The sequence below is a fragment of the Charadrius vociferus genome, unplaced genomic scaffold, assembly GCF_000708025.1.
Source record: "Charadrius vociferus isolate BGI_N301 unplaced genomic scaffold, ASM70802v2 scaffold196, whole genome shotgun sequence".
Taxonomy (NCBI): domain Eukaryota; kingdom Metazoa; phylum Chordata; class Aves; order Charadriiformes; family Charadriidae; genus Charadrius; species Charadrius vociferus.
Genome location: NW_009648953.1, coordinates 2,899,544 through 2,913,783, shown reverse-complemented (window position 1 = coordinate 2,913,783; position 14,240 = coordinate 2,899,544). Strand labels below are relative to the sequence as shown.

The 14,240-nt window shown below is 39.1% G+C and overlaps 2 protein-coding genes across 2 annotated transcripts; one reads left to right on the top strand and one right to left on the bottom strand.

The window, feature by feature from the left end:
* The first annotated feature begins 87 nt into the window (after window positions 1–87).
* Window positions 88–1,242, top strand: LOC104288618 (chromosome unknown open reading frame, human C12orf73). Its single transcript, XM_009887443.1, has 2 exons — window positions 88–156; window positions 1,147–1,242. Exons 1-2 carry the CDS (start codon window positions 88–90, stop codon window positions 1,240–1,242), a joined length of 165 nt encoding a protein of 54 aa, XP_009885745.1.
* A 3,756-nt stretch (window positions 1,243–4,998) lies between these two features.
* Window positions 4,999–13,874, bottom strand: HSP90B1 (heat shock protein 90kDa beta (Grp94), member 1). The gene is made up of 16 exons (XM_009887418.1): window positions 13,781–13,874; window positions 12,974–13,115; window positions 12,778–12,894; window positions 12,047–12,378; window positions 11,101–11,212; window positions 10,309–10,425; window positions 9,650–9,766; window positions 8,807–8,944; window positions 8,642–8,719; window positions 8,484–8,549; window positions 7,961–8,230; window positions 7,481–7,726; window positions 7,055–7,191; window positions 6,323–6,655; window positions 5,822–5,920; window positions 4,999–5,259 (listed from the first exon to the last, which is right to left on the bottom strand). Exons 2-14 carry the CDS (start codon window positions 13,013–13,015, stop codon window positions 6,565–6,567), a joined length of 1,863 nt encoding a protein of 620 aa, XP_009885720.1. The 5' UTR covers window positions 13,016–13,115; window positions 13,781–13,874; the 3' UTR covers window positions 4,999–5,259; window positions 5,822–5,920; window positions 6,323–6,564.
* Window positions 13,875–14,240: the final 366 nt, after the last annotated feature.

Genomic DNA, 14,240 nt, shown 5'->3' with positions numbered 1-14,240 from the left:
AAATGACGAGGCTCTGAGGAAGCAGCGGCCCAGGGAGGCAGGTCGACTCTCGGGAGCTGCCTTCAAACCCACGGCGTGGCACCGAAAATGAGCGAGCTGTGCAGACTTCTTCACAAGGGGTTTTTACTGTCGGAAGCTGTTTATTTTGAAAAGAATGTGCAAAAGTGGCAAGAAGGCGCTATATTAAATTTAAATAGACTTTCCCCCTCCTCAGGAATGGGAATGAAGATGACCAAAAGTTTACATTAGGAACAATGACAGGCTGAGAGTCAAGACTGTCTAAATTACAGTCACAGAGATCCGAACTTCAAATGAGAGCATCCACCAGGGATATTAATGGTTGATTTGGTTTTTCGGAGGCCTTCCAATTTGTAAGCTTTATTTCATTCCCCTTCCCTTGTATACTTTTTGTTTTTTTAAACATGCTGTATGAAAATTAGAAATAAGTTAAAAAATACCCATGCTTGAGCTGTCATGTCAAAATTTAAGCAGGGAGGCTTAAATCATTGATAGATGCATAAGAATTCATGTATTTTAAGTTTCTACTGTAGCCTTCATTGCAGGGAAATAGGTATATGTACTCAGAATGATCTAATGATCTACACCTATTTAGCACAAATTTTGAGGAGGTATGTTTTTTAAAACGTCATGTCATCTGGTATCCCTTTTTAAATTTCATTTCCAGTTTCAGTACTTAATTTCTAAAACAGAAGGGTAGAAGCAGTGAAATTTTTCTTCTGTCACCAAGAGAAGGAATATGTTTGGAAACTTCAGCTGTACTAGACATCTCAACCAAACTTAATTTCTTAAATGGCAAAAAGAAGTGTTGTTACTTTGAAACAAACTGTCCGTTCTTCCTTTTTCCTTCTTTCTTTTTTAAATCATATTTTGCTACTTTAAAATGAAAGTCAAATTACAAAAAAGGTAATAGGTTAATTTTTAAAATGTTTTGTGTGTAAGAATTATACTCTGCTCAAAAAAGAGGGCAGTATAATCACAATTTAACATTTAACACAATGCTAAAAAAGAGGGCAGTATAATCACAATTTAGCTATAATGCTTTTTCTTACAGAGTACGCTAATTTACTGTTTTGAGTTTAGTTTTTCTTTTGCCACAACACTGACGTCTTTCTCCATTTTTAACAGAGTATACCTGAAGTACCTCCTAAGCCTGGAGAACTGAAAACAGAACTGTTGGGTCTAAAAGCAAGATCAAGCAAAGTTCAAACTTCACAACAGTGACCAGAATTTACTTACATTGTGAAAACTAGAACTAATACAATACTTGTTCAGCTGTCTCAACTGCAGAAATCCATATGTGAAATACTGTACTCCATGGATACTTTTTTGTTGTTGTTTCCTTTAAGCAGACTTAAAGGCAGCATTAAAAATGAATGTACGATGAATAATGTTAAAAGTTCAGTCGGTTGTGTGCCAAAATGCTTATGATTTCTTAATCTTGATTGCAGTGCAAGTATCCTTCAGAATAAAAGATGTGAACTCACATTGGTGAGTCTGATGGAATTTGAAACTTTGAAGCTCATTAACAAGTACAGGAAGTTTAGCATATTGAAAAGTTGAGCTTTTCAGGCCACGCATTAGCCTTAATAAGCTTATGTGTTTATCTCTAGTAGAGCCTCGCTTACCCGTTGCCATTTCCCCCCTTTTTAAATTTTAACTCAGTGTTACTGGACATAACACAGAACGGGATAAAGTGGTGGCACTTAGAAATTCCTTAGAAAGATTCCTTCTTGCAGGACTTGTTACATGGACTCCTTCTAATGCTGGCTAACTGCTGTAGCAGCAGTTATGTTGGCTTTCTGTTTGTATTCCTGACGGGAAATTGACTTTGGTCCACTGTAAGGCTGGAAAGGATCTTACAACTTGGTTGTATTAGTTAAAATGGGGCAAATACATACAGATTATACTGAAATTACCTATGTTTATAATCTATGTGGGTATCATCTTCTGTTCACAGCTACTTTTGATAGCTGTAGACATACAGAACTCTGAAATAACAAGTGCAGGTTTACTTTTCAGTCCAGAAATAGGATCACCACAAAACTGAAGATACACTAAGTAAATGTCCTACAAAGATGGTACAACAACCCATTTTTGAATGGTATGCAACAGAGCTTGTGAACATTGGGGATTGCTTTCCCTCGAGAAAGGTAGCAAGGCAAGGCACAGGCTTCATCCTCAATTCTCACTCAGGTTTAACTCGGGAAAGAAGACTGCAGTCTGACCGATTACCCATTAAGGAAACAGAAAGCTCCCCTAATTCCTACTGGCAAAGTACTTGGAGCTCTCGTAATAGCAGAAGGGTCCAGAAATTATCACTGGAAGTGCTACTTTTACATCTGTTTTAGCTGTGAAGCTGTTATTTATGTTTGTGTAAGTTGGAGTGGTTTTCCTAGGAAGAAAGGTTTATAGATCCTCTGCTCCTGTATGTCCCTGTGCTCTCACACAACTTTGCAACTATTGGCTGATCTAGGAAAGCAGCCGAAGTTCTGGTGAAACTACTTTTTCCTTCACTGTACCTAAAGAAAGCCAAGATTGACAACCTTTGCCTCAGCATAAGATAAAGTTTATTGAAGAGACAAGATGGCGCAGTTCAGCAGTATTGTTCCTGTTCCGACTAGGGCAGGAACAGTAGTTTTTTAGTTATCCCTTTAAAGAGCCAGGATTCATCAACCTTTACCCTCTTACTCAAGCTTTGTCAGAGTACCACTTCTGTCATTATAGTTGATTTCTGACATGAAAGATGCATTTCTCCCTGTTTTCTAAAGGCTTTTCAGACCTAAAGGCTGCAGAGGGAAGTTACTAATTTGGATTGGTTTTCTAAATGTATCCTGCTACTAATAGAAATTGAGAAACAGGGAGCATTTGTTTTACCCCAGCCTGTTAGAGCAGAGGGAACCCATTCTGATTAGTGCCCACCTAGGAACAGCAAAGCTGACGTCACCCCCAGTCAGTGTGACTGCAGCACTGAAAAAAAAATAGCCTGTGACTGGGAGATGCTTCTTCCAACATTCACTCTTTTACTTCACAGAGCTGACACCCCTACCCCCCCAAAAAAAACCCCACCACACCTACAACTGCATTTTGTGCTTATTAATAGCAAACACTTGTCACTCCAGGGTAGAGAAAGCAGCTGGACCACAGCTATGCTGCACGATACCCCCAGCTGAGGAAGATGAAGAAGCACAAAGCGTGACTCTCAAGTGTGCTCTTTATTATTACTGAAATTAAATCAGGTATGTCATCCTAAAACCAATCAAGGCATTGAGAACTCCAGCTATGTAACAGAACAAAGGTTGCTTAAGTCTACAAGTAATTAACAGATTACGAATACTGTAGCAAGCAACCCTACACTTCCAATACTCCTCTTGGGATTGTTTGCTGCAAAAGCACTCAACCATACAGTAGGCATGAGCCACCTTTGCTACTCAGGCAGGTCAAACAGATGTAGAGGGGCATGTATGCACTAGAGGTGATAGTTTAGGAAGTATTAAAACCTCAGCAGCAGTTGATTGCTATAGAGCACAACAGTTGCACTGCCATAGTGAGAAGACCATGCCTTAAGCAGAAATGGTGCACCTCCCCTACTCAGTAACTTACCAACAAAGGACCGCAATTTAAGCTGATACTGCTGGCCACTGACCTACTCAAGGGTTAAAGCACCCAGCATGCTCTAATAACAAAAGGCTCTTATGGTGCATCTAAGATACTACTACAGTGAGTAAAAGCCAAAACAACCCCAACACCCTCAAAAAACCTACAAAACTAAGCTCCTATTCCTTGAAGTCTCAAACAGCATACCTCAACACATGTAAAGCTAACACATTGTGTAAACCCTAACTCAATAACCACAGTGATACATGGCATTTGTATTTATTGCATGTAAAGTATTTGGGCAATATAGAAGCCACCTCATAAAAGTAAACGGAAAGCAAGTTCTTCAGGTCAGTGTTTAACACTTCCACCTAATTAGAGTTTATTTCACATCAGATTGCAGAACCTCAAATTTCACAAAAAATTCTGTTAACAAAACAGAATAGTGGTTCTTAAGTAGAGTCACTGTATAGAAGTACTACTCCTATGTACTTCTTCCACAGAAGGCGGCAAAAACACCCTTTAATGTAAACACTTTCTATCAACTCCACGAAGGTATTTCAAAGTAGAGGCACTAGTGAGAAAATTTAAGTGCTTCACCTAAACACCACATAAAGCTCATATAAATGAATAAAAGAGAAATTGGCACCTCCAGTTCAACCTGTCTATGCTACAGTTTGGTGTCAGCAGATTTAGCTTGAGTTCAATTAAGTATTTACAGTGCTTTGCCATACTAAAGAGTGAAAAAGTTTAAGAACAGCAGCCTTAAGGAGTAACTGGAGTAACTGTAACAGACAAGAGCTTCCATCCTTAGAAAATTGTAGAAAGCAGGACTGCTGTAACTGTTGGGAAAGATACACCAGTTAAAGGCAGGGTTACCAAATACCATGGAGGATAGTATAAGCTCAGAGGTAGTGAGCCACTTGTTTGCTGTGGTTCACACCTTTAGTGAAAGGAGATTTTTATTTTTTGTGTTATCTTGGCTGTAAAAGCTGCAGCCTCTTCTGTACAGTGGAGCCAAGTCACATGTAGTTCAGTGCAAGCTGGCAGGACTTCAGTTCCAATGCTATTTTTAAATGCCCTATCTCATCTTTCTTGGGATGTCAGTAAATACATAACTTCTTGAATGCTTATTTTGACTGGCAAGTTCAGTACAGCTCTTAGATACCAGGTACATTTTGGCTAAACAGCCCAGCAGGTTTGTCAACGCAAACCCCAGCCATAGACGTACACTACACAGTTAAGTGTGGCTTTGCCAGTGTGGCAAAGCATGAGGACCGCAAAGGGCCTGCTGTACAAAGGACCTGAACGCTCGATACAATCCCTTCTTTTCTTTGTGCTAGCCAACAAGATAAGCTTACTATGTAAAATCTAGAGTTAGTGGTGTTTGGGAACATTTTATTTTGTACATGACAAGATTTTACACCAAGTCAGTTAAATAATACAAATTTACATTCATGAGGAATGTTTTTAGAAAAGTCAACTTAAAAAAAAATCCTCCTTTACCCTTAAACCCCATACCATCCCTCAACATTGTACAGTGGAAAAAAAACAAAACAATCTAATTCACATTCCCTCCTAACCCCCCAGTGCAGGACGGTAGTTGAGTGCAGCTTACAGTTCATCTTTCACATCTGTGGATTCCTGTGGAGACAAACAGAGAATGAGCGTTGCTTTTTTCAAAGTGGAAAAAGTTACAAGAGCTGTCTCAGAAGAGGTGAACCCAAGTATTCATCAAGACATCATTAAAACTGCAGGCATTAGCTAAGTGAAGGCTGACTTCATGTAACAGCAGAACTGTTTACAGGTAGTGGTGTTGTGAGTCTGTATTGTAAGCATTTGAAACTATCTTCTTGCCCATTATTTGTTATTGCGAACAAGCTGTGGAAATCCAACAGATAACATTTAGCTGACCGCAGAGGATTTGCTGGTGTTTTCTTGCTATAGGGTACTGTTGCAATCTCTTAAGCTTAATTTAGCTCCCATTTTGAATATATCTAAGTTTTTTCTTCTTGCAATATAGTTTGATAAGGAATGAAGTATCATTTGTGCTGCAGTTTTTTCCTCCCTCCAAGAAAAGACTGGAAAACCTCACACTAAAAACTAGTGCCATGAAAGCAAAAGTCAACAAGTTTGTTGCTAGGAAGCACCGCAGACAAAACTGCACATAAATATTGTTAAGAAAGAGGCAAACTTGAGACCTTACCTTCTGTGTTTCACTATCTTCAGCATCAGCATCCACCTCCTCTTCATCTTGCTCTGCCTCCTCAGCTGCATCTTCAGGCTCTTCAGGTTCCTCCTCCACCTGTTGCAAGGTCACACGCAATTTGCTTTATTTGCTTAGGACATCTACTAGTTGTGGACTAGCTAAATACAGGCTATGAAAGCATTCACTATCAGTTCCTTACATTTGCCCCAAGCTACCTGAAGGAGAAAGCAAGTTCTGTTTAGCACAGGACAATACTTGAGAAGCATAATGAAAGAGCAGAATGCCAAGCAACTGGAAAAACAACTGGAAGGGAGGACATAAGCATGACATACAGACTCATCAGTTTCCCACCCAGGTACTTGAATTGGGCTCCTGGTGGCCCACTTAAGTGTAGGAAGCTGGAAAAATTTTGTTTTATCCAAGTTGGTCAAGTATCTGCTTTTTTAAGACGTAGGAGCAGTAACTCAATTATCAGCCTCAAATTGAAGGCAAACTAACCTTTGCATCCAGGTCAATGTTTAAACTTAAACGTAGCATTCTTTCTATTCTGTCTCCATATTCCTTAGTGTCTGGTAACATATATCCTGATCTCAAAGTTGCAGTTTCAAACAATACCACTGCAAGATCTGAAACTGTTTTGTCATCTTCGTTTTCCTAATGTGAAAGAGCATTACAAAACAAACACAAACAGAACCGTTAACTAGGTGATACGCAGCCAAGTAGTCAATATTTCACTACTGTTATTTGTTTACCTTGACTCGCCTCAGCATGTCCTTGATCAGTGGATGCCTGGGGTTAATTTCAAATGTCTTCTTCTGGCTAGCATAGTAACTGAAAAGAACAGAAGTTACATCATTAAGTTTTGAAGTAGCTACATCTTTAAATCCATGAATATCAATTACAGCCACAGTAACGTGTATTCCTCCCCCAGCCCATGTTTACTACTAGTTTAACTCTAAAAAGCATTCAGGTTACTAAGACGGTTCATCTTCTCTTGTCACCAAATGACAGATAGCAAATGCCGCTGATGAGTCTTGCTCACCAGGCAGTTTTACACACTGACCTTTGAAATAACAATGTAGGACTACAATGGAGACTGCAACTTGGTTGTTAATGACCTTAAAAACATGAAGGATCATCTGATCCAGATGGAAGCTTGGTGTGCCCACATCAAGCAAGGAAACCCATCAACGACATTTCATGTCTTCTGCTACATAACTCAAAGCTTACTTTGTAGATATATCCTTCCCAGTTTGGTAAGCTTGAGCCTTCATGATTCTTTCCATGTTACCAGACCATCCATACTGACTAGCCACAAGAGCACATGGAGACTGGGTTAAACGTTGAGATAGCACAGCTTTTTCAATCTGTAGAAGAAAAAGCCTTAATGTCAATTCATAGAGCTAATAGCTCATACAGCAAATAAAGTAACACTGAAGTTTCCTGTCACTACAGTATTTTCTGAAAGGAGACATTCTGAAGATAGAAATTCTAACTCCTTATCTTCCCAAAATAAAAGTATTAAACATCATGTTCATTTTCCTATAGGAAGACAGAGAAGCTACTATCAAGCCTACGCTGAGAGAATCTGCAAGGTGTGTTGTAGCAAGTAAAATAGCATTTACAAATCAGCATTACGTATAGCATAAGGTTTACCTTGTCTTTTAGAGCTTTGTCCTTCATCCAATTTAAGAGTGGTTCAAATTCCTTTTCCAAGGCTTCACGACTCTCCTTAGACTTTTCACTTTCTTCAAACTTAACTCCTTCTTTTGCTACATTTTGAAACCTCTTGCCATCAAATTCTGGCAGAGCCTGAATACAGTATTCATCTACAGGTTCAGTCAGATATATCACTTCATAGCCCTTTTTCAGAAGGCGTTCAACAAATGGTGAGGACTCAGCCTAAGATAACAAAACAGATCAGATGCCAGTTTTAATTGCATCGGTACCATCAGCTACTGAAACCTGTACAACTATTTGATAAGTGCTGGTACAAGGAAAATGGCACTGCAATAATAACATAAGTATAGAGTCTCCACATTTAAAACAAATACACAGTTCACAATGTTTAAGGTACTACTTTAACTTAAGAGCTGTAATTTTTTTCCCCTTGTCCTTTCTTCCACACTCACATACCTCCTTTCTGCTGGCACCTGCCATGAAGTAAATTTTGTCTTGCTTTTCTTTCATTCTTTCCACATATTGGTCAAGGCTTGTGAGGTTGCTTTCATGATGAGAAGACTGGAAGCGAAGAAGTTTAGCCAGTCGCGTACGATTGGAGTGATCCTCAATAACTCCAAGCTTTACATTAGTACCAAACTCTTTCCAGAATGTGTCATTGTATTTTTCTTCTGCAATTTTCTTGATCATATCGAGAGTTTTGCGAACAAGTTTCTTTCTGATCACCTAAAAAAGCAGCAATAGCAAGTTATAACAGTAAGCACTTGGAAGAGGTCTCAATTCAACCCCACGTCAAAGCATGACTTCAAGACATTCAGTGTCCCTGAACTGAAGTGAACAGATAGTCTGAAAACAGCAATGCATGGCTTTCTTACACTTCAATTTCACACTCCTTAAAGTACAATTAATCAAGCTATTATTCTACATCTTTCTACTCTCATCTGTTTACAACAAAGGAATGTAAGATCAATTAGCTTACCTTTAACAATTTATGCTGCTGAAGTGTTTCACGAGATACATTCAAAGGAAGATCATCTGAATCCACCTAATTGAGGAAGAAACTTCTTAAGTATAGCTAGCAGTATTTGAAAATAGAAAAAGTAATAATCAAATGCAAGTAAGACTTTTAATACTTACAACACCCTTAACGAAGTTAAGATATTTCGGCATCATGTCATGGAAGTCATCAGTGATGAACACTCTTCGAACATACAACTGAGTTACAAGAGGAAACAGCAGTCAGGGTTGTGGGGTTTTTTTTTTTGGGACACAAAATCATACCTGTGCACTTGCTTGTCCTACCTTAATGAAATCACTTTTTTTTGATCCATATTCATCAAAGAGGCCACGTGGAGCAGAATTAGGAACAAACAAGATAGATTTGAAAGTTACTTCCCCTTCAGCAGTGAAGTGGATATAAGCCATTGGGTCATCATGCTCCTGTGAAGAGAGAATTCTTTTAATTGATATGGGGAAAACATTGGTGAGTTAACACATTTCTAGTAATAATGAGTTTGCTAAATAAGTGCAATTATTTTACAATTAAAATATCCAACCATGCTTTGTTAGAATCTATTATTATGGCGACAAAAGTTCCACATACAGCTGAGTTACTCACAGAGAAGTAACCTTCCTTGAGACTTACTACTCTCCCCCCCCCCGCCACAAGCCAACCACCAAAAAGTTATCAACAGCACAGTAACCAGTACAGTATCATCACAGGATAGTTAACAGACTCCCAAGTACCACATTATGCTGTATTTACACATACGACAATGCTGTTTCTAGAAAGCCCTATCTTCCCCTTTCTTCCAAGTACAACACAAGCACCACCACTCTCAGACTAAATAAAAATTTCCCTGTCAACATTTAAGCACATCAGTAAGCTCCGTATCAGCTGGAACACATTACTTCTCAAACCTAGGCCACTCAACACTCAGGTGGCAGTACCTTCTCTCTGGAACAAAAGATTAACACCTGCCTGATACGCTGTACCTCCTAGGCTCTCTACAATTCAGTCTATCTACTAACAGAAATTAATTCTTCAGAAATGGCCCATCCTATAAACACTCAGTTTTGTTTACACACCAAGAGATACTATAGCAAACCTCTTGCTTTGGAACAATCTTCAGGCTCAGATCTTACCTTGGAAAAGGTTTTGTAAAAAGCTTTGTATTCATCTTCTTCAACTTCTTTAGATGGTCTCTGCCAGATTGGTTTTATGTCATTCATGAGCTCCCAGTCCCAGACAGTCTTTTCAACCTAGGTATGTAAACACCACAGTATACTGAACACTCATTCTTTACTTAAGGTCAAGTCAGTTAAAGACGCTCCACTGAGGCCAAGTCATAAACTAGCATGTCAAAAATACATGCTCTTCCCAATTTACAAAGTACATTATGCAATGGCCTGGATATCCTTATTTGAATACATAAATTAGTGTAACACATGGGAAAAAAACTTAAGTCTACACCCCAGTGTGTTTTATGTACACTTAATGCAGTCATGAGTATCAGTATTTCTGTTATACCGGTGTTTTGAAAAAAGCCTTCCAGCAGAATATACTCAGTTTAAACTACTCAACAATGTCCACTACAATTTCAAGCAGTTCACTCATCATTTGCCTGATTTCTACCAAGTCTGTTTTGCTTAAAATCTTACTTCCTGACAAGATGTCTACACTTAACAGGATTGCTGTTTGAAAGCTCACACACACTACTTAAGTGCATTTCTAGAAGACTACCTATGAAAATTGCTGAACTATCTGACCTGAGTTACAACACTCCAAGTCTGACAAAGCTTACCTTCTTAGTTTTGGGTTTCTTTTCTTCCTCCTCTTCTTCAACTGCAGCTTCATCATCATCTGTTTCTTCTTTCTCCTTCGCTTCCTCTTCTTCAATGGGTTCTTCAACAGTCTCTGTCTAAAGAGAAAATTCCAAGTGGGGACATGGACTGTGTGGCTTCCTACCAGTCATCTTCTAGTATTCTCTCAAGCAGCTTAATCTCTATAGTTTAACTTATGTTATTTGCCTATCACAAGCAGTTCTCCATAGGTAGCTGTAGTTTTTTAGCTATAGCTAGCTACTTTTTTTTTAGTTGTGTTTTTCATAAATACATGCTTGCTTTCAGTACACTGGGAGGTCACTATACTCAAATTCCAGTTTTTCCATAGCTTTACACGTAATGCTAATCAGAGACTTGGGTGATTTTAACTTAGCGCTACACTAAGAAAACATCAGGAGAACAGGCATATTTTCAGAACATCTAAGCACAGCCCTGCGTGAGAGCTTACCAAAGCTTCCAGCTACTAAACAAAGCCAGTGGAACAAAGATCTTTCTTAGCAATTAGCACAGTCTTGCTCCTTTGTTCTTTCAGTCAGAATGAAACCAAGTTCCTTAAAAATTTGTGATTTTAACAACACACTAACTTTTGGAGAGCAAGTAACTAGTAAAATACTAGCCCGAAGAGTCAGGAATGGAACAATTTAAAAATTAGACAAGTTCTATAGTATGCCCTCACCCTTCCTGAAAGATCTGGTCAGACAGTTTTTACAACCAAAGCTCAAACAGTGCAATGCTCAGTTAAATATACTTACCTTGCTGCTCCACACATATATGGGGAAGTTTATGAACTGTGAGTATTTCTTTACTAGATTTTTAACAGTATCCAGCTCAAGATAATCAGATGCTTCCTCCTTCAAGACAAGGCTGAAGAAAATAAATAAAAAAACCAACCTTCAATCAAAGTGCTTAATGAGTATTTTAAAATAGTTTTAGAGGAAATGCATTTTCCTACCTGTGCAACTACAGCAATTCAAATTTATGCAAGTGAACTTTTATTAGTTCAGCTGCCATTATCTCTTAAAAAATATAAACTTAACTGCTCCAATGAGGAGAAACATGTAATTGTTTTCAACAACTGGGACAGAACACAATATCCAGAAACCTAAAAGAAAACCTCAGTTATATTGATACTTATCAGGACTTTGATGAACTATCACTAGCTTTACTTGGAACTAGGGCACCCAGATGAACCTTTTCCTACTAAGTGCCCTCCTTCAGGAAGAAGTCCTCTAAACTCAGATTAAATAAATTTATCCACTCAAGAAAGAGATGAAAATAGGATTGTCAAACTAACTCTAGTTAGAGATTTGCATGAGACCAGTCTCACTGGTATAAACAGCAGCCAGTTTCCAAAAGGAAGCTCTACAGCCCCTGCATAAGTTTCAATGGGCCACAACTGCACTGAGGAACTGAATGAGTTAGTTTGCAGGCAGCTCAACTGTCTTGAATTACTTGCCAACAGTTGTCAAGATGCTTTCTTAGTTCATCTAACAGAACAGGAAGCAGACTACTTTATCACTCCACATTTATTTTGGATGCAGTCAGTAGTTTGCATGTTTCTATTAAACTGCAAAAAGCTGTATTACAAGAAGCAAGCAATGTATGAGTCGCAATGCTAAAGTCATCCACATATTCCAAGGAGCAAAGTGTACCCATACAGTTTTTTTTCTTTTAAATCCAAAGAAACATAATACTTACGTTATGGTTGTGCCACGTCCTAAAGTGTTTCCTCTTGGGTCATCAATCACAGAGAATTCATTTGAATCTGACTCCCAAATATGTTGAGTATCGTTGTTGTGTTTCGACGTGACAATAACTCTGTCTGCTACTAAGAAAGCAGAATAAAAGCCAACACCAAACTGGCCAATTAACTCAGATGTTGACTGGCTATCATCCTGCATTTCAGTCATCTTGTTTAAGAATTCACTTGTACCAGACTTTGCAATGGTACCCAGGTTTTTAACCAACTCCTCTTTTGTCATGCCAATACCCGTATCTGTAACATGAAGCATGTTCTTCTCTTTATCACACTGAAAAAAAAAGAGAAAGATGCAGTTTGGCTTCACTTTGAGTCTTAATACATGATACACTGCCACAGAGAAGTGTTAAGTAGAATAGCAGCTATTCAAATTCAAACATGTCTGGCTACAATAAATCAAATTTGCAGTAACTACAAAAGTGAGGAATACCTACCTTTAAAGTATTTCAATACTTCAGTTACTCTTCATAGAATCAGAAATATATTTTCACCATTAAAAGAAGAGTATTCTTTGATAAAGTTAATTGCAAGGGTCCTGATGCGGTCCTAGTTTGAATTTGCACCGGTATTAAGCCAGAAATTTAGATTTAAGGATGCACTAACTTTTTTTTTTTTTTACATTCCTCCCACCACTCCTCCATAACAGATGACTATACCTAATGCCTCTTACCTTGATTTTGACCGTAAGTTCCTCATTACCAGCTAGAGCACTTTCATCAGTTAAAGATATTAACCGGATCTTATCTAAAGCATCCGAAGCATTTGAAATAAGCTCCCTCAGGAAAATCTGAAATAGAAACCAGTAGTGAGGAATTCCAGAACACACACAAACAGTTCTAACATGTTCTACTGATAAAGGCACTAACCTCTTTATTTTTATATAAAGAATTGATAATAAGTTTCATCATTCTGTTCACTTCTGCTTGAAATGCAAACTTCTCAGATTTTTCTCTGATTTCTTTGATCTGGGATGCATTCAGGCCATCTAGCTGGATAGCTTCTTCCTCTCTGTTAGGACAATGAAAACCCGTCAAGTAGTCTTGTCCACATACAGTATCACTAATTTTATCATGTAGCAACAGCCATAATAGTCTAGTTAGAACAACAGTAAGATCCTTAATCACTGACACAGTCCCAAAGTTACATGACCAAATGAGATATACGCGAGAGTAACTATCTGCAACAGCATAACCTTAATCTAAAACTTGACTGAAAATACGTGCCGGTAAGTAAGGTTTTTTTCCTAAAAATAAATTCAGGGAAGAATACAGGTATGTTAAAACCACTGTAATCCTCAGCATGTCGTATACCTCACAGGAGATCAGGAGGTTCATAACTATAGAGCTATTTCATTAGCAGGCACTCAAATGACACCATTTACTACATGCTAGAGTAAAGCCCTGTTAATGTAACGGGTTTCATACAACCATTAATATTAGAGAAAACCACGTGAATATTTCTGAATCCAAGTTCTCAGGCTCACTTCTATTCAGACGGAGTGTCTTTTCCAAAAGTATTTAGTTTCCCCCAGCTAACTAGATGGCTCTTTTGAATGGTGTTCCCCCACTATTTTTGAGGCTTTAAGCATTGCTGATGTTCAAACTGACCCTTCAAAAAGCAAGGGAAAGCCTGAACGTTTCAGAAATAACTTACCCAGAACCCCAGGTACTAACCTCTGAACAACTTCATCATCTGTTCGAGATCCTTCTCTGCTTTTACCCAAGTCATCTTCCACGGTCCCATCCACGTCCACCTCATCAGCTCTAACCGATACTGGGAAAACAAGGAATCCAACAACCTAAGCACGATCCCTACTAGACATTACCGAAAGTCTCCCCGGGGTTTTAGGCTCGGTTCTGTCCCTCCATCCCCACCCACTCCCCACCCCCTCCCGAGAAAACTTCAGCCCAACCGGAGACATCAGAGATGGGGGAAGGGGACGGAGCCCTCCCCCCCACCCCCGCCCGTGACGGCGCATGAGCCGTGTCAGACACCCTCCCCCCGCTCCCCGGAGAGCGGCGCCGGCAGCAGCCCCGGGAGAGGAAGGCCGCAGCCCGGGCACCGCTTCCCCCTCCCCTCGGTACGGCCCCAGGGAGGAAAACCGAGACGGGAGAGAATGAGGGGCTGCCCCCC